Source organism: Ambystoma mexicanum, chromosome 2p (genome assembly GCF_040938575.1).
Source record: "Ambystoma mexicanum isolate Mex_15411 chromosome 2p, UKY_AmexF1_1, whole genome shotgun sequence".
Classification (NCBI taxonomy): domain Eukaryota; kingdom Metazoa; phylum Chordata; class Amphibia; order Caudata; family Ambystomatidae; genus Ambystoma; species Ambystoma mexicanum.
The window spans coordinates 199,838,431-199,863,970 of NC_090923.1; the positions used below are offsets into that span (position 1 = coordinate 199,838,431).

Genomic DNA, 25,540 nt, shown 5'->3' on the forward strand with positions numbered 1-25,540 from the left:
GCCCCCTTCTCTTTAAAAAAAACATGGGGATCTAACACAGTTGTAGGAGGAGCAGAAAACGACAATATTTTATAGTGTAGCCCTTTTGTTTGCATTTGTTGGTATTCAGTTAATTTTATTTGGCTCATATGTCATGTATTCTAAGTCATGTTCTTTACAAACAGATGTAAAGTAGTTGCTTGTTATTGAGGACATCATTTTACATTCACGGCAAATGATTTGATTACACCCAAAAAGATTTCCTGGGTAAATGTATCATTAATCAAAACACTTGGCACCCTTAAACTAGCAACAGGTCCAAACTCTGTATCAATATTCAGGCTTATTTTCTCGGTCCTTAGTGTAATGTCATCCTCATTCTGGTGGGGATTGTAAGAGTTGCATGGTCTGGTCAACCTGATGGCATTCTGCAGATTAATTCTCGAAGGCTGTCTTCCCTGAAGGCAGTGCCGGATTATCCATTAAGTAGGAATTGGCCTATGGCTCCCACTCGTTTTAGGGGCATTGCGACAATCGATCAAAATAAAGCAGTGCAGAAAATTAAAAACATATTCGGAGATAATTTGCGTGCGGGGCCTGACATTTCCACTGCCTAGGGGCCTCCACAGGGTTTAATTGGGCAATGCCTTATGGTATGGCTTACCCTTACACTGCTTGGAGTGGAGCATTACCTCTCCTGAGCTCTGCAGTAGCTTCCTAAAGGTGATCACTAGTGTGGTTGTCAAGCAGCACTGCTTACTACCTTCAAGCATTAGTAATATACCAATGATATGATATGATATGGCATTTATAACACGCCTATGCACAAGTGTTTCAAGGTGCGACGAGGCAAGGGAGGGGAACAAAGGGAGGACAGACAACGATCCTACTAGGACAGGTGTCATTCAGATTGCGCAGTGCGTGGGACAGGGGCAGGGACAGTGCAGTACATGGGAATAGATAATACAAACCCGCTGCTGACGTTGCTTGTGTGTTGCATTCCCGGCCACAGGGTTCTGGAGACTGGGATATAGCTTCTTTGACTGCAGCCGGGAAACCCTGCCACCAAGCCATCATGCCAACCCACAGAAGCAGAAAATATACAGCTGAGGTTTGTCCTCAAACAGGCTATTGTCCACAGGCGCATAGCAGAACACTGTTTGTGCAGCATTAACTAAATGTTAACGTGAGAATGTAACCCCGGCTCAGGGGGTGAGTGTGGGCTCTTCTCTATTCTCTGTTTGCGTCTGTACAGATTTCTGTCTACATATCTGTGGCTTTCTGTAATGGTAGAACAGCTCAGATTACATTGTTCATTCATGAGGCAGGCCATGTGTTTTAAATCAATGTGGTTTACTTACTTTTTCAACAGTGAGTGAATTTGGAGAATTTGACATGTAAGTAAAGGACGATAGGCAACACAAGAGGGTAGTACCTGACTCTAGAACAGTTCATATGTTAGGGAAAAAGGATTTGATCACCGTTATACAGTTATTCACAAGAGCAAAAACCAATCATATCATTTACAATTAAATATGACCATTTTCACCAAACTTTCAAACATTTACCGTCGTGTACTGCCTCCCTTGATCCTAGCTGAACCGGCGAGAGAACTCCGCTACTCACAACCCAATCTTTCAGTCGAGCCAAAATGGCATGACCTAATATTTTAAACAGAGAGTCCAAGATAGATATAGGTCTGTACGAAGCCGGGAAAGCCAGGGAGCCCTTGTATATTTGCTGAATAACCCCCATGAACCATGAGGGATGGCCCCGCCTTCAGATATTGCATTGAACCCTTGTGTTAGTACGGGTGCCCACAGATCCGGAGCCATGACAAATAAATCAGCATGGACATTGTCCGTGCCCAGGGCTCGGTTACAACGGTGTCGGCCAATAGCTTTCTTAATTTCGTACAATGAACAGACAATGCGTGTCTCAGTGCCCATCCCATCAAGACAACCCGGACTGTCTGTAGATGCTAATTCTTCCTCATCACTCATGCTTCCTGCACTGTATAGGATTGAAAAGTGGTCCACCCAGGACCTATATGAAACATTATTAATTGGGGTGTCCATGATGAATTTGTAATATGGGTCCTTCTGGGCAATCTCCCAAAATAATGTGTAATCATTATTCCTTGCAGGTACCACCCAGGCTTCCCATGCATCTTCCTCGATTGCCTGTTTTCTATTTAATAAAAGTTTTCTTATAGTGGAATCTAGCACCTAGAGTGGCAGTTTTGGAAGTTGCAATACTGCACAATGTAAGTACAAGTTTTTTTCTGGCTATCGTTCAATCAGAATTAAACCACCCCCCAGTTTTCTTTCCTCCTCGTTTGGCTGGTTCATGGGAGAACACCTGTGAGAGCAGTCAGCATGCTTCCAAATTCCTCCAGTATATCTACACTCTCCAGGATCCCCGACAGCAGATTCTCAGGTTCATGTGAGCTTGATATTTTGCCTTTCTCAGTAATTCATCCTTCTTGTCCTCCTTCCATTTAAGCCTGCGCCACAAAGTATCTAGAGATACCTCCAGGGAATATGCTTGTCTCAGCCTGTCCACGCGTGGAATTGAATTAATCTCAAGTTTTATGGGGAAGAGTTCATTACAAATATTATCCAACACTCCAAACCCTTTTATAAGACCCCAGTGCTCCACTGGTACATGTTAAGATGGATTTCTGAACTCTGTCCTGGAGGGGCAGAGGTTCAGAAGGCCAGCCTAGTTTCTTATAACAGGGTAACCTCTGGACAAGCCAGACCAATCAGGGTAGCGATGGCAGCGGTCAAGACTAGGTCTCAAGAGGGGTGAGGGTGACTGAAAGCCCGCAATGAGCACACAAAGCAAGGACACTTACAAATTACTCCAAGCAGGTGTTATATTAAAAATATAGATACATTTATTACAAGGCCTTTGTAACATTGACCATAGTAAAGAATCACAGTAAAACTCAAGTAAACCAACACATCACAATCAAATACAATATATATACAATTACCGAAGGGTCTAAAGAGTTCGAAGCACGAAATATGCAGACCACCTAGATGGGGAGGAAAACAGGCAGTGCAAGTAATCGTTTGACCCAGTTCACCTTCAAAGGACACCTAACTAGAAGGAAGTCCGAGCCCTACGAAGAGTGGAGCCTTGTGCTCAAAAGTACCTGCACACGCTGATGCCAACGGGCCAAGGAGTGTCTCTTCGGGGAAATCAGGCAGTTCAGAGACGTGAACAAATGATGGCGAACAGACCTCTGCTACTCAAGCGCAGCCTCCACTTGTGGGCAGAAGCAGGGCACGAGTACAGAGAAAGGGGTGCTGCGTTTCAACCGCGGGGGAAAGCCACAGGCTTCTGCAGGAGGGAGACCGGTTCAGGGTATTGACTACTCACCGGTCCCCGATGCAGGCAGACCCAGGCTTCTCCGAGTTAGTTTCTTCGCTGGCAGGTTCAGATGCGATCAGAGGGTCGTCTCGGCGCTGTGTAGATTCTGCGGCAGCAGAAGCGAGGGTCGAGGGTGTCCCAAACGCAGCGAACACGCACAGATGCTTACCTCAACAGGGCAACTCGGCAGACGCTTGTATTCCAGGCCCAATGTACACTTCTCACTTTAGACCTGGGAACGCCAAGTGTACGAATCGTGTGAGAGTGTCGAGGGCTCGGATTTCAGCAGCAGCCAGACGGCGGTAACAGAGCAAGGTTCCTGGGTAGGCTGGTCAGTCCGCTGGATGGCGCAGGGACGCTTCCGAAGGCTTACGTACAGGAGTTGGTGAAGATGCCGAGAATAGTTGTTCCCACTATTCTAAAGGGTGGAAGCGCCAGTACAGGCCTTCTTGTTCGATCAGAGGCAGAGGGGTCTCACAGGACGACAGCAGTGCAGGGTGCTAAACCTTCAGCGAGTCACCAGCGATTCCTTTACCCAGCTTCTGAGTTGCAGGATACTTGGCTCCTTTATCCTTTGTTTGTGAGAACTCCGGAGATCGACATGGTAGTGGTGTTTCCAGCCTCCTCTTATCCAGAGTTCCCTTCGTGCCAAAATGGAGAGGACCCAATGGGAGATCTGCTCACAAAACACTCACACCATACGTGGACCTATCACGGACCACGGTGGTCCCAGGTATTCAAGACACACTAGATTCTATGGCACCCAGGATGTGTATTGGGACCAGACATCCCAGCCCACATCCTGGAGGCACACACGAGGCATGCAGAAGCCTGCGAAAGCATCTGTGTTTCACAGGAAAGTACATGCCCAAATAAGGATGGCCTCGGGTCGGCTTGACCTGGGGAAGGTGAAGGGGCAAGCCGGTCAACGGACAGGACAAAGAACCTCGTGGCATGGCCATTTTGGAAGCCAGGCCACCCATTTTGGCCAAACGCGAGAAGCGCGGTTAACAGGGCAAAAGGGAGTTCAAAATACAAAGAAACGATCGCTGCCACCAGTCCCGTCCATGACATACTTGCACAGTTCGTTATGAATCCATCAAGAGTTTCTAGGGCCTGTAGAATGACTAGAGACCCAAGAGCGCGGTAATGTAAGTTACCGTGCACTCTTGTGCCATGTTGCGCGAAAGCTGCAACATGAGAAAAGAACTACGGAAAACAACGCTTCCCGGAACTGACTGTCTTAAGGGCATGTCAGTTTCCCCGTAAGAATGGAGCGAAAACCCAGAGGACTGCGGCGGAAGGCTGCGCTTCTCTGGCAAAGTCTAGATCAGGGTGGAAAACAACAGCAAAAAGTTTGGGGGTTGCCACATGAAAGGAAAAATTACCTACAATATGAAATCTTTCCTAACAGTACACAGAAATAATCAATCGTTGAGCTACCCATTGCAGCAGAGAAAGAAATTCTGCTGGGAATGTCCCCACACAGCTGCCCATTTGTTGACCATAGTCCCCAGTCGTGAAGATAGTGCCAGAGGCGCAGCCCTTCCGCACAGAACCTAGTGTCCATCATAACAGGGGGATATCTCTGCCACAGCATCTTCTGTGCCGTCATATAAGTTGTCTTGCGGACCAGTCCGCAATTTCGGAATAAAGTCACCTTCCAATACCAAACACACATTAACCATGTGAAGCCTGGCAGAAAGCTCCCCTAGGGCCCGAGCCACCTCACCCAGACAATTTTTCCCATACTGTTAATGGGGACTATTGTAGAAATGTACTACTAAAAGGTCCGCCTGGCCCCGTCTGATCATTTTGATCATCAATATGTATGGCACCTGAGTTTAGACCAGAATACCTAGCCCAACATAGCTTCTCCCTTGCTTATTTCTTTCTGCCATCCATTGATATGAGACAAAGCCATCAAAATTGATCTCATCCTGGGACCACATTTCTTGAAGCAGTACAACATCTACTTCAATCAATGTGGTCTGTGTCTCTGAGTGGACCAGCCTTGTTCTTATTCGGGCCACATTCCATGACAATAACGAAAGATTATCTTCACCAGCCATAGTCCCCACTTCGGGAGGGCCCATTGCAGCACCCAGTGCTACTTTCTGCTACTGTCCATGGGACACACCAGGTGGTTTGCATAATTCAATATCATCTATGACATAGGCAAGCAAATTGGTTCTGGGCCAGCACCGACAAAGATAAACTGCCATCTAGTGCAGACACCCCCTACTGCTCCTACCATGTGGATGCTGAATCACTTGTTAGAGGGTCCGGCATGGACCCAATGGCATTTTTGGATGAACACGACCCAAGTCCCTAACGGCTGCCCCTCCTTTCACCCAATCCTGGGGGTAGAAAAAATGTAGCAGGACCAACTAGGCATTACGATTATGACTTGGCGTAACCAGGTTAGAATCTACGAAACACTTGGTTATTTGTGTATTTTTGAAAGTTACCACCACACAATCCCCAGCTATCGATTTTACCATGGAGCCTAACCACGGTACTCTACGGGCCATTAGAATCAAACGGTGAGCTATAAGGCTCCACTCAATATGTGAATTGAACCATTGAGCTGATTTGTGAATCAGAGACCCGCAAACCTCAGTGCATCCAGATCCCAGGGTTGGTACATTTAGTATTACACCCACCAGTGGTAGAGCTTCTGAGGGCAACTGAAGGAGGAAATGTCTTAAATCTGCCTTCTCTTATACTGGCAGTTGTTCCACACCCTGGGTACATGTAGGTTTCAAACGGTGGGATAACGGCTGCAGTCGTTCTAACATCAAGAGGAGCATATGCACACTTGGAGTATGGTTGGAGGCAGCATGTATTTCCACAGGGACCAACAGTTCTTGACTCATAACATTCTCCCCACTCAACCCTGAGCCTCTTCCCAGAAATGTGGCCTGCCCTGTGGGAGAATTTAGAGCCCCCTGATTGGACCCCTTCCCTGGAGGGTCACAAGTCAGGCAATGCCTAATCTGGGTGCTTAGTAGCTCGACCTCTTTTGTTAGGGACCTCACCGGGTCATCTAAGATCGACAAGGTGTTCATGATAACTGTTTTGAAACTCGTCAAGAAGTTCATCAGGGATAACATGAATTCCTTGTTTAGTCCCTCAACACACCCTCCTCTTGGCATGCTCTGTGGTTCACTTATCAAGGAGGGAGGAACACTATTGCCCTCGTGGGAAATATTATGCAGATCAGCCTGGTCATGAACACAGGAGATAGGGAGGGGACTGCTGATACAGCATCCAGGCCAGACATCGGGCGGAGGACAGCCACAGCACATAGGCCATCCCTCACCCTCAGTGCTGGTCTGGTTGTCTCTTGGGAGATTGCTCGAACAGTTTGCTGCAGGGTGGCCGGCCTCCCTGTGTAGGTAATCGGCCATTTTGCCACCCTAATCTGCTCATCTTGTCGTATGACATTTTGTAGGTAAGAGTCCAGAGCCCCACCCCTATAGGATCCTGGGACACCCCAGGTTCCCTCTTTGCAAATGCCACCATATATTCCAGCAGAAGTTTTGTTTTCCTTATGCTTTACTTTTCGGACTTTCTTAGGAGCCTGGGTAGTAGGCTTGTGGTCGCTTTACGTTTTAACATTATTAGCACCTCACTGGACCACAATTATTTAATTATAATTATAATTGGTTATTTATAATGTACTTGAAACCCAGAGGTTTCTAAGCGCAGACCCAGGGTTCAAACCTGTGTTGCTCTGCATCATCTTGCTTCCAAGGCGAGCGCATTGCCCCTGAGCTATCCTCCCAAGACACGCAGTGATTCTCCTTTGCTCCTTTATCACTCCTGGGGTGGCCTTAATTTATTTTAAGGTAAGGCGTGAGAATAAAGCTAATGACCAATTCAAATATGATTAGAAAGCCTAATTCATGCACATTAATGTGTTAAAAATGAATTAAAGTAGATGATGATTAAAAAGATTATGTTAGGATAAGATCAATAAAAGAGAGTTAAACAAATTAAAACATTAAAACAAGGGAGCATCATCCAATTAGCTCAGAGAACAATCCTATCCGGTTGCGACCCTGTGTTGACAAAAGCTGGTCAGGCTCTTCATTGTGACAATGTTAAGTTTCTCAATGTAAGTACAGGCATCAGAGCCCCAGGAAGCCCAATCACAGGTCCACAGAGATTTGCCCCAGTCCAGCAGGGCACAATGCCCGTTTAGGCACTATCCCACCACACTGCGGGAGAGCACGCTGACAGCCCTCACAAGCCCCAGTGGGAAAATAATCAAAATGCTAGTTTGACAATTGGGGCAAGCCAACGGGACAGGAGGGGAGAAATACTCCACCTCTTAGCTTCCCTTTCTCTGTTACTTGGCTAAGCTTTAACTCAGGACATGGGACAAATTAAAGAAAGAGTGGCAATACGGGAGGAAGGGAACGCCCAACAGCTTGAGGAGCTGCCATAGTCCGTCTCTACCCCCAGCCCAGAAGTGAGGTAGATAGCTGTTAATCCAGATGTACCATCCTAGGTCAATCCTAGGTCAACAACACATTTCCACAGCTCAGGGGCTCAACAAGTCATAATTCAGAGTTCAAAAGTCAGTAATGGGCAGACCAGAAATCTGTGTCTCTTTCAATGCGACAGCGTTTTGAGAATGCACATGATGTAATGCACTTATGCTTTCAATATCGTTATGGACGTTACACTCACATTTTGGTCCCTTATCTTCGCAGCTACACACCAACAGGTTCAGCACAGACAGCAGAGTCAGTGTCGCCCTCAACACCAGCGGATTTATGCTGCAAGGGTCCACTGGAGGTGGTTTTAACCCCTCCTCTTCCTCACTCGTTGTTTGAGGGCAGGTCCTGCTTCATGGGAACACCAGCAGTGGGGCTAGCAACAGGACGGTACAGCAGAGACATCGTCGCCCTCAACACCGGTAGCCTCACGCAGCAAGGGTCCCCTGGAGGTGGTTTTAACCCCTCCTCTTCCTCACTTGTTGTTTGGGGGCGGGTCCTGGGAACACCGGCAGCGGGGCTAGCAACACGACAGGACAGCAGAGACAGAATCACCGTCAATGCCGGGGTCTCATGCTGCAACCGTCCAATGGAGGTGGTTTTAATCCCTCCTCTTCCTCACTCGTTGTTTGAGGGCAGGTCCTACTTCATGGGAACACTGGCAGTAGGGCTAGCAACAGGACAGTACAGCAGGGACAGCGTCGCACACAACGGCGGTAGCCTCACTCAGCAAGAGTCCACTGGAGGTGGTTTTAAACCTTCCTCTTCCTCACTCATTGTTCATGGGGTAGGTCTTGGATCCTGGGAACACCGGAAGCGGGGCTAGCAACAGGAGAGGACAGCAGAGTCTGCGTTGCCCTCAACGCTAGCAGGCTCACGCAGAAAGGGTGCACTGGAGGTGGTTTTAACCCCTCCTCTTCCTCACTCATTGTTCGGGGGCTTATCCTGGGTCCTGGAAACACGGGCAGTGGGGCTAGCAACAGGACGGGACAGCGTCGCCCACAACGCCGGCTCATCACTGTGGCCATTTCACAGCATTTTTCTGAAATGTGTTATGGAGGAACGCCCACCATACCCACATCCCACGACCCTCTCACTCCTTCCTCACCCTCCGACTACCCTAAAAATCACCAAAATATTCTGCAAAGAACTCTGAGAAGCAGCCGTTCCTCAAATTGGGTATAATAGCTGTGACGAGGTGGCTGGTTTTGAAAAAACTGGGTTCGAGAAAACTGAGATTGCAAAAGTGAATAAAATAAAAAAAGAGGCCACTATGGTATTAACCATTATGAAACCAAATAAAAGATGGAGCTAGACACAATTTCCCCAACTAGCTGAATACACACTAGCTCTATTCATTTAGGAAACCTTAAGACGGTGGCCATGGTTTCTCATCTTGAGACTAGTGCACACTACCCAGAGTCACATAATAATAACTTATTTATATGGCGCTTTAATAAAGAGCGCTTTAAATAGAACATGGATGAAACAATGAGTCGACCTTGCCGGGATTTGAACCTGCAACCAGCGCTCAACTCGCTGAGCTATCTTACCAGTGGATCGGAGTACGATATGTTTAATTTGGCGTTCGATAGCCATGACTTGGTAGTACAAGATTAAGTCACTTAAATTGCCGGCTGCATGTTATCAAACCAGGTTAGTGAGTTAATCCCAAATATACATTTCTAGTTTTTGATTGCAAGAGTAGTTGGAGAGTGAGTCTGTACCTATTGAATCTGACAGATAATATTCTCATAGGATGTCTGTGCATATGGAATGCATCATGTGTACGGCCATCTTTTACCCTTAGCCTCAACCAAAAAGCTACAATTCTGCACAGGAAAGTAAACAATTATCTTCCAATGGCCTTTAGACCTCAATGGTGACTGAAATAGCAAATATGTTACCCTCACATAAAAGGACTGAGGCTGTCCAAACAGGTATGATTTACAAACTCTTTAATGACAGGTTGAGAGTGGTGTCAAATTAAATGAGCATCAAGCAGCCCACAGACATATAAGTACAATATCACGGGCACACCTTCTCGGGAGGATAGCTCAGGGGCAACGTGCTTGCCTCGGAAGCAAGACAACATGGAGCAACACAGGTTCGATCCCCAGGTCCGCACTTAGAAACCTTTGGGTATTAAGCGTGTTATAAATAACCTTTCATATCATATCATATCACATATGTTAAAAATAAAGATCTGTGGCATTCGTACCTTCCCGAAACGCTCTTTAATGTTATGCGAAGCAGTCTGGACCCTTCCCTGGTATTATTTGTGCCTTTCCACATGAAGTGCAAGTATGGCATGATAAAAATAGTATGTGTATTTTTATAGCCAAGGAACAGAGTTGCCTCAGAAATCAAAGAACTTGGTCCCCAGCTAAAAAGCAGAGTCGACGGCAATCTGGAACTGATGTCACTAAACTTGGCCCAAGAACAAGCACGTGGAAATCCACATCAAGGAAGACCTGTTCACCTCAATTTCTGAAATAACTCCCAGAAGACATGGAACTGTCCCTTACTCTGATGTCTTAAGTGCCATCTGTTTTAACAATACAACAGGTTGAAACGACCTCTGGAATCTGCCAAAACCACCAAGAAGCAATGAAGATAAGCAGTGAGTATTCTACAAACAAACAACATAAAAATGGAATTATCTCCCAACTCCGATAACAGCTCGTGGTCCAGGATGGTGCTCCCCCTCCTCCTCGGCAACATATGTGAGGAACCTCCAATGGAATGTGCAAGTGCCGAATGGTATTACCACAATTAATGATTTCAGGCCCACAGACTTAAAGAATATGGCAAAATACTAGACTATTATTGGTTCAATAAAGTTGGGAAACCTGGTGAACAGATTGTAGCTCACACACTCTCAATGACTTTTGGTTACACAAAAGGTGTTTATCACGACAAGCATCAGCTATGACATTTTCCTGCGTGGCTAACAATAAAAACCTACTGGGTGGAGGGATTGTAAAGGGAAACATATACATATGGTTTGAATAAGTGTTAGCATCATCATTGGATGGCTTTTACCTAGTAGGCAGGCCTTGAACCACCTCTAAATACCTAAAATACAGATACAGATAACATAATACCAGCAGCCGATAGGCCTGTGCAACGATGTGTGGTTCACCAATACATAGGCCCTCATGATTGTTTAGCACTCTCTTACCAACCTTTTATATTGAGCTCATTAGCAGCACATAAGCAACGACACCCAGGTGCAAGGGAACAATATCAGACAACACAGCCTTTCCTAGCTAAATAGCCTACCACCTCTCATCAGTTAGGCCCTGAGCCAAGGCTTCTTCTTTGTAGTTGGCCTTGCTGACTGTTCTCCTCCTCAGAAATTTAATGTGAGTGAAGGGACATTGCTATCTTCATCTGGAGTCTAATGAATAGGCCTTCTTTTCTGGTCCTAAATCAGGTGTGCGGAGACCATGATTTTGTCTATTTTGCTCTTCTATTTATTATTATTTGAGTCAATCGTATTGGGTGCTATTACTCTCCTTGTCCTCTGGAGACTTGGTTGCTCCATTCTGCATGTGCTTTCTGCATCTTTAATTGAACAATATTTGGCGCTCGCAATTGTTCACTTTTTTACTTAATCTAAGAGAAATATGTCCTGCGTACATAGCTTATCCGCTTTGACTCCTTTCGAGCCATGTAGATGCTCTCGCTGCGGCATCCTTGACTCTGAGCCAAGCAAATACCCTTTGTTCTTGCACAAATTTGTATTCCAGTGTTTGTCAGACTTACAGCCTTGGTTACCCTTCTCAAGCCTTCTTGCTTACTATTATACGATGCTGACGTCCATTTTCTTAGCATGGCTGCTGCGCTCACGTTCTATTTCCTACTTTAGCAAGCTTCTATGTATCTCCTCTACCTTGCATTTCTGCATATATATGTATTACATCTCTTGTCACCTATCCACTTAGTGTATATGGTTTTTCTTCAAATTCACACTAATGTTTCTTTCATTCTTCATTCTTTAGATATTCATACTTCGAGTTCAGTGCATCAACGTATCTTCTCTCTTTAATTACATCACTTTTCATCTGCCAGACTTCACTTATAATTCTTCTATGTCCAGTGTGGCTGCAGGCTCATGTCTACTGCATCCGTTTGAGTGTACAATCGATACGGTTGTCTGAGCGCATAATGTCACTCATACCTTCGATGTGGTTTTGGGATGATACCACGTGTCAAGCATAGTGCTTTCCTATTGTTCTTGCAGTATGACGGAGGTGAGGGGGTGAGCTCTATAAATGACGTGTGCATCTGCCTCTCTTCAGGTATTCACACTGTGGTGGGTGGAGGGAAGCATGATTGTCCCTCCACTGGTCAAAAAAACCTACAGAGCCATTGGTATGACAGGGGCTGCACTCAGGGAAGCCAGGACAGGGATTCATTGTTAGAAGGAGGATATGTACACCTTGCACTCTGTTGGCGAAGCAGGCTGCTTATTTCGTCCTGTGTTTTTGAATTATATTTAAAAAAGAAAAAATCACTCTATTTTTCTTGCTTATAACCTCTCAGTTACAAGGTAAAAAGTATGTACACAAACTGAAAGACATCAGTTTGTGTCTTTACTTTGTTTGGAAATGGGAATTGTATGGGCATATGCCTCACTGTATCAAAGAAGTAACAACAGACATCAGTTACACAGATTCCTGTTATTCTCAGCCTGTCCTGGCGTTTAGGCTCCCATTACATTGCATTCTTCTATTGCTATGTTTATAGTGCAAATACTGCACAAGAATACGGAAGGATGTGAGATAACAAAGCACGCCGAAATACCACATCTGTTATGCAGGACATCGTCATAGATTTGTTTCTGAATATTTTTGATAATATTTGTTTAAATACGCACATTTTCCATGGTTTAATCGTTAAATTCTATTCCTACAGATTTTTGGAATAGTTGGGAAAAACAGAATGGAGGATCATTTTCTTCTCAAGCCCAAAAAACCCCAAAAAAAGGAATTAATTTGAAATGCAGGCTCCGCTCATGCCTATCCTTCCTATGACGTCTCCCTGTCTCTTTAAAATGTTGTACTTTAGGATTGTTCCCCCTTCACCTAGCGTAGAAAATATAGAACTTGTGCAGGACACTAGTAAAGCTCTTGTCAGACTAATTTACAGACATCATTCTAATGATGCAAAGGTAAAATGTCTATATTCAGACGTCTAAAAAATTGAAAACTCAGGAACAAACAAAAAAACATGGACTCACAGGCAGGTATTCACCGTTGAGCAAATTACCTGATCCTGGGTGTTGAGGGACAGATGAGTATGTCATCCAGAACTATGGCCACTCCCCGGTGTACTGTCAAAAAAGTGAGAAATGTTACTCCTAAAGGCAATCCTACCGCCCCTATCCCAGGCAGGTACAAGAAGGGATGAAGACGATGTAAGGTGAAGATGACGAGAACAACTAACACTGATAATAGAACCATACATGCATCCACTAGGCATGAAGCAGGCATGCACTCAAAAGGATGAGAACACACTAGGTCAAATATGCATTTATACTAGAAGACTCTTAAAATTGCAACCGTAAAGACATTAAGAATATTAACATAAGCGCTATATAAGCTGAATGTAACACGAACAACATGCAAGTATAGCTCACTAACAATAGAAACACAGCAGTAATGGCCAGTCATATTTTCTAAAATGGAAGCAGTATTACGCTTCTAAGTAAATGAAAGGTCTCAAGGTTTTACAAGAAATCTATCAAGATCCTCCAGAGCTCAGAAAGTAGCTTGTAGCTTGAGTTAAGGTTACTAAGAAATTAGGGAGGGGCAAGCACCACAGAGAAGGCATGAGATAAGTATTCCCAGGATGCTAATGGTATACTCCCAAATTAATTAAAGTCTGGAAAATTACAACTGACTATTGTGAGCGAGGGGCAAGATAATTACAAGTCAGAAGATCCAACAAAAAATAAGCTCAAGAGAGATTCCAGAGGTAGAGGAGGCCAGAACATATGTATTAATATCGGCTAAAATACTCATAAATGTTGGGAGAATTATTTTGAAATGCAGTCCTCTTACACCTGAGCCATAATTGAAGAACTCTGTCTATTCATTAACAAAGAACACAGTTAGAACACCTGCCTCACTCGGGATGGTATTTTCTTGAAGTCATGCAGTCTGTGGACCTATTTCCCCCTACTCCCATTTGGCTAATGTAGTGATGCCTGTCAGTTGCCCCAGGTTGGTCAGTAGAATGCCAACCAATGAAAAACCTAATGCTAGGCTGCTCTTTACATAGTGCACCAACCAATAGTCAATTGTATGAGTGATGTAAATGTGTTTTCAAATTACAGGTGGGCTTAGGGGGAGCCATCGGTTAAGCATTACCTAATTAAATGTTTAAACCATATAGAAAATGTATATAGTCAATTCCATTAACCATTCCCCTCATCCCATATGTATAACAAGTAGTGATTTGTATGAGACGACTCAGAGCTGATGCCCTTTTGCTGGTATCCTGTTGCTGCTTTACTTTGCATGTTAATAAATCTGGGTGTTTGCCTTTCACTTTAACTCTTTCTGTTATTGAATCTATGTTTTTTGGCTCCTCATGCTCTGAGTAATATTAAGGTTTCCTATGCCATCTTATCATGGGTAAATCAATTGACCTATTTTGGACTTATTTTCTCAGGCAGGCAAACATGAGATCAGCAATAAGTTATCCACGTAGGACTGCACTGTACAACAAATATCACTCAGACACGATGTAATAGACTACGGTGCTGGCTCTATGTATCGTAATATTACTATTGATCATTTACATAGTAACCACCACAGGCTGTATTTCTCCTTAGCTTGCTCATTGTACATGGCACTGTCATTTCGGAGTCATGGTTCTCCCCTAGTAGGGAAATTAAATAAAGGATGTACTTATGTTGTTATGAAACTGAAAAAGTAGGTTGTTGTGTTTAAGAGTAGGGACAGAGGAGAAATGCAAGGTTGCAATGATGTTGCATCTGTGAGTCCAGGTCAGAAGAACCTGGGTTCTGCATGCATGTTAATTTCTATGTGGTTTGTGACAAAAGCACTCACAGTATTTATACCCACAGAGGAGCCGCCTGTGGCCACACTGCAAGGGTTTGATCATACAAATTGTGCAATACAAGTTGGTGGGAGAAGTTTGTATAGTGTGTTGGGAAGAGTGATTATTGATGCCAGGCCTATTCAATAGGTTTATTAAGAGGTGGAAAGTAGAATTTGAGCATGTGAATGAGGGGAGCAGGCATTTGAGGCACTGATGTGCTTGAAGTATGCTATCTGTGTAGCCATGCACACCTCCTATAAGTGGCAATCATCATAACAAAGACAATGTGAAGAGAGCTATAGAGCTCCCTGCAGTGAGTGTGCAGACCACTGGTAATCAACTGCTGAAGAGCTTCAGGGTCAAGCAACAGTGGTCACTTCAGGAGCAAATGACAGTCGAGCGAAGTAGCACTGGGGTTGTACCTCTTTGAGGGAGCTTTCCTGGGGCAATAGTCTTAACTGTGCAGGTAGTTTGCCACCATGGTTACCACTATGCACCTCTTATATTGCTCCGGTCTGTGTCAGTGGGGTCTCCACCTGCTACGCAGCTTCTGAGCAGTTTGGTGGGGCATGAGGGGCATACTTATCTTGTTTATAGGGGATGCGTAGCACTTGCCACACATGTGTCTTCCCTCCCTTCCACCATCCGGGGCATGTGGGTGCACCCTGTTGCTCCTACCTTTGTCCGCTGCAGACTGAGAAAAGTTCCCCAATGGATATAACCAAGTAGCAGCATTGTGTGCTGCCCCCTGTGAACGTGTATCATTTTAACAGCCTCTGAAGGATGCAATTCTATTCCTGCCCATTCAAGATACAAAATAGTGAATAACAGTGTTCACATGTTAGCCTCAACTAAATAAGAAACCTTACACAATTAAATTTAAAGTATATATTTTGTAGGTTCTCCTACTGGTGTTTAAGTGAACAAATAAGGCTGATGCAGTAAAAATGTAATTCAGGGGAGCAGTGTGGACTAACCTAAAAACTGATGGACGTAAGGTGTTGAATTGATCATTTTCGCCATAGTTGCTGTGGTTAACTCTCATGCAATCATCTTTTAGCACATCTGTGTCATTGCAGAAGGGTGCGGGCCATGGGCAAATGAGTCGTGCTCCTGCCACGACAAGGAGCAGCTTAGTCTAAAATTCTTGACCACCTCCCCTCTGCTCTCGAAGACAAGGCGTTGTGATCTGGTAGTTCAGGTAGGACTACTCAAATTGCTGGCAGGAGCAAGAATAGTGTGCATCCAATGCTATGAAAGGTTGTCCAGAGGTTTCAGCAGTTACGACTGATTCACACCCTCACATCCATCACTTGAGTTTGTTCTTTTGTCTTCCTAAGTGTCAGTTTATATACTCAACTATGGATGTCTACCTTGCTACACCTAGAGAAAAGCGCTCTGCTTGAACGTATGACGGTCGTGAGTAGCGCCCACATTCAGCTCTTCATCTCATGCGCAAGTCTCTGAGAGATTCCATGTGGAAGGTGGAATAGGGTCTCCACCTGCTACCCAACTTCTCAGAAGCATGGTGGGGCATGAGGGTCATATTTGGCTTGGTTAGAGAGGATATGATATTATATGATTTGGCATTTATAACGTGCCTATGCACAAGTGCTTCAAGGTGTGATGAGTCAAGGGAGGGGAACAGAGGGAGGACAGACATTGATCCTACTAGGCCAGGTGACATTCAGATTGTGCACGTGCGTGGGAAGGGACAGTGCAGTACAAGATGATAACAATAATTAAGTAACGGCCAGCATGTGGCAAGTTCAGTACAAGATGATAACAATAATTAAGTAACGGCCAGCATGTGGCAAGTTCAGTACAAGATGATAACAATAATTAAGTAACGGCCAGCATGACCGCTGCAGACTGAGAAAAGTTCCCCAATGGATATAACCAAGTAGCAGCATTGTGTGCTGCCCCCTGTGAACGTGTATCATTTTAACAGCCTCTGAAGGATGCAATTCTATTCCTGCCCATTCAAGATACAAAATAGTGAATAACAGTGTTCACATGTTAGCCTCAACTAAATAAGAAACCTTACACAATTAAATTTAAAGTATATATTTTGTAGGTTCTCCTACTGGTGTTTAAGTGAACAAATAAGGCTGATGCAGTAAAAATGTAATTCAGGGGAGCAGTGTGGACTAACCTAAAAACTGATGGACGTAAGGTGTTGAATTGATCATTTTCGCCATAGTTGCTGTGGTTAACTCTCATGCAATCATCTTTTAGCACATCTGTGTCATTGCAGAAGGGTGCGGGCCATGGGCAAATGAGTCGTGCTCCTGCCACGACAAGGAGCAGCTTAGTCTAAAATTCTTGACCACCTCCCCTCTGCTCTCGAAGACAAGGCGTTGTGATCTGGTAGTTCAGGTAGGACTACTCAAATTGCTGGCAGGAGCAAGAATAGTGTGCATCCAATGCTATGAAAGGTTGTCCAGAGGTTTCAGCAGTTACGACTGATTCACACCCTCACATCCATCACTTGAGTTTGTTCTTTTGTCTTCCTAAGTGTCAGTTTATATACTCAACTATGGATGTCTACCTTGCTACACCTAGAGAAAAGCGCTCTGCTTGAACGTATGACGGTCGTGAGTAGCGCCCACATTCAGCTCTTCATCTCATGCGCAAGTCTCTGAGAGATTCCATGTGGAAGGTGGAATAGGGTCTCCACCTGCTACCCAACTTCTCAGAAGCATGGTGGGGCATGAGGGTCATATTTGGCTTGGTTAGAGAGGATATGATATTATATGATTTGGCATTTATAACGTGCCTATGCACAAGTGCTTCAAGGTGCGATGAGGCAAGGGAGGGGAACAGAGGGAGGACAGACATTGATCCTACTAGGCCAGGTGACATTCAGATTGTGCACGTGCATGGGAAGGGACAGTGCAGTACAAGATGATAACAATAATTAAGTAACGGCCAGTATGTGGCAAGTTCAGTACAAGATGATAACAATAATTAAGTAACGGCCAGCATGTGGCAAGTTCAGTACAAGATGATAACAATAATTAAGTAACGGCCAGCATGTGGTAAGTTCAGTACAAGATGATAAGAATAATTAAGTAACGGCCAGCATGTGGCAAGTTCAGTACAAGATGATAACAATAATTAAGTAACGGCCAGCATGTGGCAAGTTCAGTACAAGATGATAACAATAATTAAGTAACGGCCAGCATGTGGCAAGTTCAGTACAAGATGATAACAATACTTAAGTAACGGCCAGCATGTGGCAAGTTCAGTACAAGATGATAACAATAAGTGAGTAGCAGCAAGCACATGGCAAATGCATGGGTAAGTGCGGACAACAAGTGTCAGGGGCTGGTAGGGGGACTGTAGGGATACAGAAACAGTCCCTGAGTGCAGGGTTTGCCAGGTGGGCAGTGCGGTTGTGAGACAATGACAGGGGAGGGACCTGGGCCCGAGATCAGAGGGTGTCCAGGTAGCCAGTATGGTTCAGGTTTCAGCCAAGAGGTCAGCAGAGGTGAGGAGGAGAGAAAGTGGAAGCATAGAGAAGGGATGCGTACCACTTGCCAAACATTTGTCTCACCTCCCTTTCACCACCCTGGGCATGTGGATGCACCTATGTGATGGATATAAGATGTTGAATTAATCATGTCCACTATCATTGCTGCGGTGTAACTTTCATACCATAATTTTCTAGCACCTCTGTGCCATTACAGAAGGGGGCGAGCCATAGGCAAATGATTCTCAGTAGAATGTGTCTTCTCTGTGTGGGGACCTGTCCTGTGAGTAATTATTATGGGTGGGTCGGCTTCATAAACATATCCTGTTTGTGTGACTGTCAACCGAGTCTGCAAGGAATCCATCCTGTGTGGTGTGAGAGGTTTGGAAGCCTGTGTGATGCAACGCCTGAGGGTTTAGGCGATTCCCTTACCCAATGGGAAACTGCGCCTTCATAATTGCAATCATGGCCGATCCAGATATAACACCCTGGAGGTCTGCCTGTTGCCGTCGAAACAAAGGACACAGTAATCAGGGCAGTTGTTGACTCAAGCCCAGTAAGGTCCTAAACCACCTGCAGCCAGAGGGATAACCATGAGGCGTCAGACAACGGCCACCTGGCGGCAACCACTGCTGTCAGCGTGACTTCTTGAATCATTGACCTGTACAGAACATACACTAGAACCCGTAAAACCAAATTCCAAGACATTCGTTAAAGACTTGAACATGTTCCGCGGGTCACCATGGGAAGAGCCCTGCACCTAAAAGCCCCTTACCACTTACGCAGTTGTTATTCATTGCATGCTCCAGCCCCTTTGGCCTCACGTCAGTTTGGCTACACGTTTCCAGGGAGTCAACACAAATGCAACAGAATACGATCTACTGGGTGGGGGGTACATGGTGGCAGCTTACGTACCCCTACATAGGGGCTCCAATAGTGTCTCTGGAGTCAGGGGTAAGTGTGAATGGGTGCCTCAGCTGCAATTTAGGCAATGATACCTCATTACTGTGCGGGAGTATTTTTTTTTTCTTCTGCTGAACAGATAAACATGAACACCGTCACATGTCTGCACGTGCCCTCCGATTGCCGCTGATATACCCTCTTTATGACAACTACCACTCATGCTAGCTGGCCAATTACAGCACAGACTAGACTGAATAAGCGGCCGACCGGACCTTGTCCCACCTGCTGCAGAACTCTATATTGTGCTCTTATTGGCCGATGGGATGGTTTTCCTGTGTAGTGTGCACCAGAGGATCCTGCCGATTCACCTTTTCATCTGGAGTCTCTGACTTTTCTGTGGCCAAATCAGAAGAAAATATAATATTCAAACTGCATTTGCCACGTTTATAAGTCCAAACATACAGGCATTTTACGCTGTATGCAGAAAAGCCTTTTACTATGTCGAGCATGCAATCTTGTGTGTTTGAAAGGCACAGGGAGGGAGTGATCGCATCATAGGGCGTACCCCTAATTTACTTTTTTTCTGACGCTCTTCTGCCTCTTGTCACAAATCAGGTACAGAAAAAAAAGCTCAGTGCAGTAAGGGTGCTAGTTAAATCCTTGCTTCCATCGCAGTGGTCACAAGGGGAAAATTAATGCATGGGATGAGCGTTTCTATTTATATCCTATGTGCACTTCACCACTGAAATAGGTGAAACAACGTAATCTGCATCACAAAGGGGGTCAGTGGTAATGGTGAGTGGCAAAGTAAACATGATTTCAACAGTTGTGGAGGACACAACATGAAGGTGAACAGAAGGTTTGCCTACCTTTTGACCCTAATGACCAAACTCCTCAGGCTGCCTTCCTCAATCCTTGATCCCTCTCCTTGCCAGTAATGCAGTTCCAGTCACATTATTTTACTCAGAATGCACCTGTGGAGTAGCAATTTTACTCCACGAACCTCAACTCCCATCTTTGAAGTTAGCCTGACTCTTGCTACACATTGTCACACAGTACTGCCTGGACATCCTATTTTGAATTTAGACCAATGACTCTCCAGATGTCATATCAATGGATGGTTTCTGATTCCAGCTGGCCGGTTGTTGTCCTCCTAAAAACGGGGGTGCAGCTTGGATTGGCAAATGCGCCTTATCAACCAAAGCATCCTAGGTGCTTTGTACCCCAACTGCAAAGGTGGATTTTCAGGTTTCACAATGACATGGGTCTATCTGCTTATTTTTGTTCCTGTCTTCTCATGCTATTTTTGAGGAGCTAGATTCTGGATTATAAACGTGGCTAGGAGTTCCTTGATCGAAGAAGGTGGAACAGGAGCACTGACTGGCGGGTGTTTTTATGACAGGCTCTCTCAAGATTCAGGGTACACATTGTACAGCATGTGTTATGTTCGGAAACATAAGGGACCCTTAGTGATGTAATGCAATTTAGAGTTTCGGATTGTCTTTTGAAGGCTAATAAAGTATGTTTAGTTTTGACAATGAGGTGGAACGTTATCATCACATATAAATCAGAACTACTGCATTGGAGCACATCTAGGTTGCGGATGTGATGTGAGGAGGGACACACAGCTTGTGGGTGTTGTTTGGTGTTTTTCTCATCTACGGACCACTCATAGCAATGCTAATCCATGTGGCTATTCCATCCTCTGCCTCCCACTACTTGCCCATTACCACCCAAACACATGCTCCTGGACTGTCTCTGGGCTACTTCCACGTAGTAACATCAAACTGTGCTCTTTGAAGTGCCTGCCAGTGTTATTTCTGCTCAGTCTTCTGGGATACGTGACTTGTCTGTAGCTGTATGTGAGCTCCTGCTGAAATGTGAATGTCTTAACTAAGTGTGCCTTTAGTCTCTTGATTAAAAAGCAATATGTTTTCCCTCGCATGTGTTCCTTGCATTGAAACGCTACTTTAAATAAACATTGGCTAAGCAAACAATGCCAGAATTTGCCATGAACAGCTTTAACAATAATTCAATCATTCATGGAAACAAACAGTGTGGTGTCCAAGATACAATCAGTACAGCACTGCTGTGCAAATATGGTGTGAAATAGGGAAATGGGGATGTACAGGGTGAGATATCATCTGGTAGATCAGGAAACTTAGAGAGGTACACCATGGGACTTTAGCCTCACTCTATTTCAAGACTAGCATAGTTTCTATACCGACCTCTAGGTGGCAGTGTTCTTATGTTTTGGACTGCAGCAGGTGAAATGTCAGTATACTTGCAAGATGGATTCCAAAAAGGATACATTTTCAGAGTGTGAATTATATTGACTAGTGGCCATTTACAATGCATACGTTACTAGCTTGATGCTTTGGTACATTGGATAGGGGCACTGTACTGCTATTACATATGTTGATTTTTTAAAGGGATTGACGTGTATTCCCAACTCGACACATTGGCCCTCATTATAATGTTGGTGGATACGGCATGAACGGGGCCACTAAGGCACCGGCACCATTCATACCGTACCACCGAATTACGAGTTCTGCTTGCGGGTGCCTGACAGCCCGCCGGTGCAACCATGCACCCAACCCCCATTCTGCCATATTAGGCAGAATGGGGATCGGGAGCGCAGCAATACCGGCACCCGCGAATGGCAATTACCAGCCCATTCAACTCGTAATGGGCCGGTTATTGCCCAATTGCGGGTGGTGCCGGTAGCGAGTTTGGTGGTAGCCGTGCCTGTAAAACAGGCACGGCTCCCGCCTAACTCGTAAAGAGGCTCATTCTCTATTAAAGAACCTATGGAGGGGCCTAAAATGTGACACACTTTAATGTATTTTATGCCAATAGCTGACCAATGGAAGGTTGATGCCCCTACAGGGCCACCACCAACATGTCAACCCACCCTTCACCTACTTCTGAAAACACATTGCACTTGTTGGAAAGTGCCCAGAGGCCGCATTTACTCTCTTACCAGCTTCTGGGTCAGTCCCGGTGGAGCCCACTCATAGGTGATGGTATTGAATGTTGGGTCTTTCCTTGAGACGATAGGATTGGTGATGATCATGCGGTTCCTCTTGTAGATGCGCCCCCCATCGCCCCCTTTCAGTCGGGCGGTCAGGTGTGAGTACGCGGAGTCGGACAGCAGGCGTCCAATCTTCCGGTCGTCTTCGGCATCGGAGCTTAGGCCATGTTCCTCCGGGATGCACTTGCACGATCGGCATATTTTCCTGTGGGTGACACAAGTGAGATCATCCCCTTTGATATGCATTCATCCAGAGCCCGGGCATGCAGGCCTGCAAAGCCCCAGTGTTTAACTATAGCCCCTGTAAAGGTCAACTGCAGAACAGGCACCAGCGTCAGACAATAGGACTCTGGGAGGTCAACCATATTTGGGAAAGGACCCTGGAGGGATGTGTGATAAACTGAAATGCAACACTAAGAAATCCTGGCTCTCCTGTTCCCAGTGATGTTATTGGGCTGCTCTGGCCACCTGTTGCAATTCACTGGCAGTCGCTAAGAGACCCCTCTGGTTAATTAACCTTTCCAGGATAGCGAGATTGCAGACGAGGGACAGTGTGTATCGTTAAAGAAATGGAACACCTGCTTAAACAGCTGCACAGTCTGAAGTTACTCACCTCCTGACTCATGTGAATTAAGAGACAATGAACTGAGACACCACTTTAGCAAATCAGGGATAAATACTGCGAGATCAGCCATTCTGATCAGCCATTCTGATCAGAACTTCAATAAAGATAAATAGTAATAAGAGGGAGAAAGGAACCGAGGAGTAAAAGAAAATAGCAGGGAGACAACCAAACGGAAAATAACAATTTATAAACAGCAAGCATACAAAATCCAGTATGGGTGATATTGCAATAATCACCGCTATGTGGGGTAAAAAGGGCTGGTAACTGCCTCTGAGCGTGAACCAGGTAGGCCCAAGTGCAGGAAGGGTGTTCAGAGAGGTTACCAGCCTTGTGTGCCCCCATTAGAGTAGATCATCGTTGTTAGCACTCAGGGCTCCCTCCAGAGTGCTGAACAGTCAAAAGGAACGTTTCAGCCACGACCTTCGCGCATACACATTTTCCCTTAAGAAACAACTGCAAACCGCGGGTGCTGCCACAAGAACATTCAAGGAAGTAAGTCCCTTAACTATTTCCATGGTGGTCATGAAAAAGGAATTCATGCTGGAAACAGAGGAGACACGCACTGGCAAAGCCAATAGTGTGGACTTTTTTGTGTGAATGGAATATATATTTTCTAAGCACTGCCATAATGTTACTTCCCGCCAGAAGGTGGAAACAGCTGGACAATGGCGTGAGTACCTGAACAAATGATGTCAGTGCCCGCCAAATAACTCAGCATACTCACCCCATTTTCCAGATGTCTCCACCTTATGGTGGGAAGTACCATTATGGCAGTGCTTAGAAAATATATATTCAATTTGCATGCAAAAAGATAAGCTGTTGAGAGTGGAAGCCAGGCACTGTGGCTAGGTTTTGGTCAGCAAATTAACATATTCTAAGGCTGGACAACACCTGCTCATGTTGCAACTTTAGATTTTCAGCAACAAAAAATGTTGTACATACTTACTTGCAAAAACATGAGGGGTTCTGGGAGTTTCTCTACTACCAACCTATATCCCGGGTTTGAGTCTCAACCAGAGTCTGTAGCTCACCATCGTTTCTCAGAAGAGAAATTTCCGCTACATATCGTCTTTGCCTTGCCCACGTGCAGCCCAGCATCGAAATTTCAGGCAATTCTCTTCTGAACAAGAGTACCAACAGCAACCCCAGACACGTGTTTCGGCCTGGTTGGGCCTCATCAGTGAGGTGGAGCTGCACCTCTCTAAGAACAGTGAGCAATGGTTCCAAGTCTGGATTTCCCTAGTAACTTAGGGTTGTGGGATGTTTTACCCATGCATCCAAGCCCTCCAATAAAACTGTGCAGTACTGGCATGGAAAAAATCATGATGGCCAGAACTCCCCAGAGAGTGCACAGGGAACACATGAAGAATAGGCTGCCACCCATTTTTTGCCTATGTTGTGAGCACAGGAGGGCACTGCCTAAAACCACCATTGGGCTACACACACAGTAGCCTGAAACCATTGGGAATGGCAATGCTGATTGCCAAAAAGCAACTCAGAACTGTGGAGAATTCATTTTCTTAATCCCAAAAATGTTTGCATTACCAGTACTCACCACTATCAGAACCACCAGACTTTTGTGTAAAACTGAACAAATGAAACAAAACCAGACTAAGGAAAGACTTGCTAAGAGGTGGACACAATGTAAGACTATCTTCTGAAATGACTTGAAGGAAGTAATTATTTAATGTATGGGTAAAAATTGTCAGTTTGATTCGAATGTAGAAAACTGGGAACAAAAAGTGACATTTAGCTGAAACCTGGCTTACTGAAACTGAATTCTGCCTGACAACTATCCCCGACAGGAGAAACCTGTTCAGCCACACTTCCCAGGCCTAGCTGCATCCTGCTGCCCCTTGCCAAAAGGAGTTGTCACCTCTCTGATTAGATTAGGGGTGGAGCACCTGGGAACTGAAAGGAACAGAACAATGCAACTCCCTTGACTCAGGCAAATGTTATATTGGGGGCGTCGTAAAATAGCTTCCTCTTGGGAGAAACTGGGGGGCAGCTGTGCCTCTGTGAACAAGCTGGCTTGGGGGAACTGGATAAACCAGTTATTCCACCATGTGATGTGGGAAGCCACACCCCTTTTTAACCAGAGCATAATTTTAAAAAGATAGATAACTCATAGTGCGGACTTGTCCGAATTATATAAGTAATATCATTATTTTTGTGATTTTTCTGTGAACATTTTGAGAGGCGTTAGGACCCTGTGGTGTATTCTGGGGGGTTGCTAGCGGAAAATAGGGTCTCACTCCAAATGTCTGCATGTTAAAAACCTGACACTTCATCAATTAATGTCCATACTCCTTGCGCACATGTGTGTAATTTTGGGTAAATGTCCGATATTGCAAAACCAGTTAAAAAGCGCAAAATGTTGTCATTTTTTAATGCAAGGCCCCAGGAAGATCAGAGGTGGACAAGCATGGACCATAAGGAATATATAATGTGCACATGTAATTTCAACAAATTGTATATCTGGGAAAGATGTATTTGAATCAAATATAGATTTGTGGGCAAACTGACCAGGGGAGGATCCTCTGACCCATAAACAGACC

At 45.0% G+C, this 25,540-nt stretch overlaps 1 protein-coding gene across 1 annotated transcript in view; it reads right to left on the reverse strand.

Moving 5' to 3' along the window:
• The window catches only part of LMCD1 (LIM and cysteine rich domains 1), a 379,546-nt gene that overhangs the window by 167,047 nt on the left and 186,959 nt on the right, over nt 1-25,540 (reverse strand). Inside the window, exon 3 of the mRNA XM_069643488.1 lies at nt 22,307-22,562. Within this exon, the coding sequence (XP_069499589.1) occupies nt 22,307-22,562 (256 nt within the window). The remainder of the gene's footprint in view (nt 1-22,306; nt 22,563-25,540) is intronic.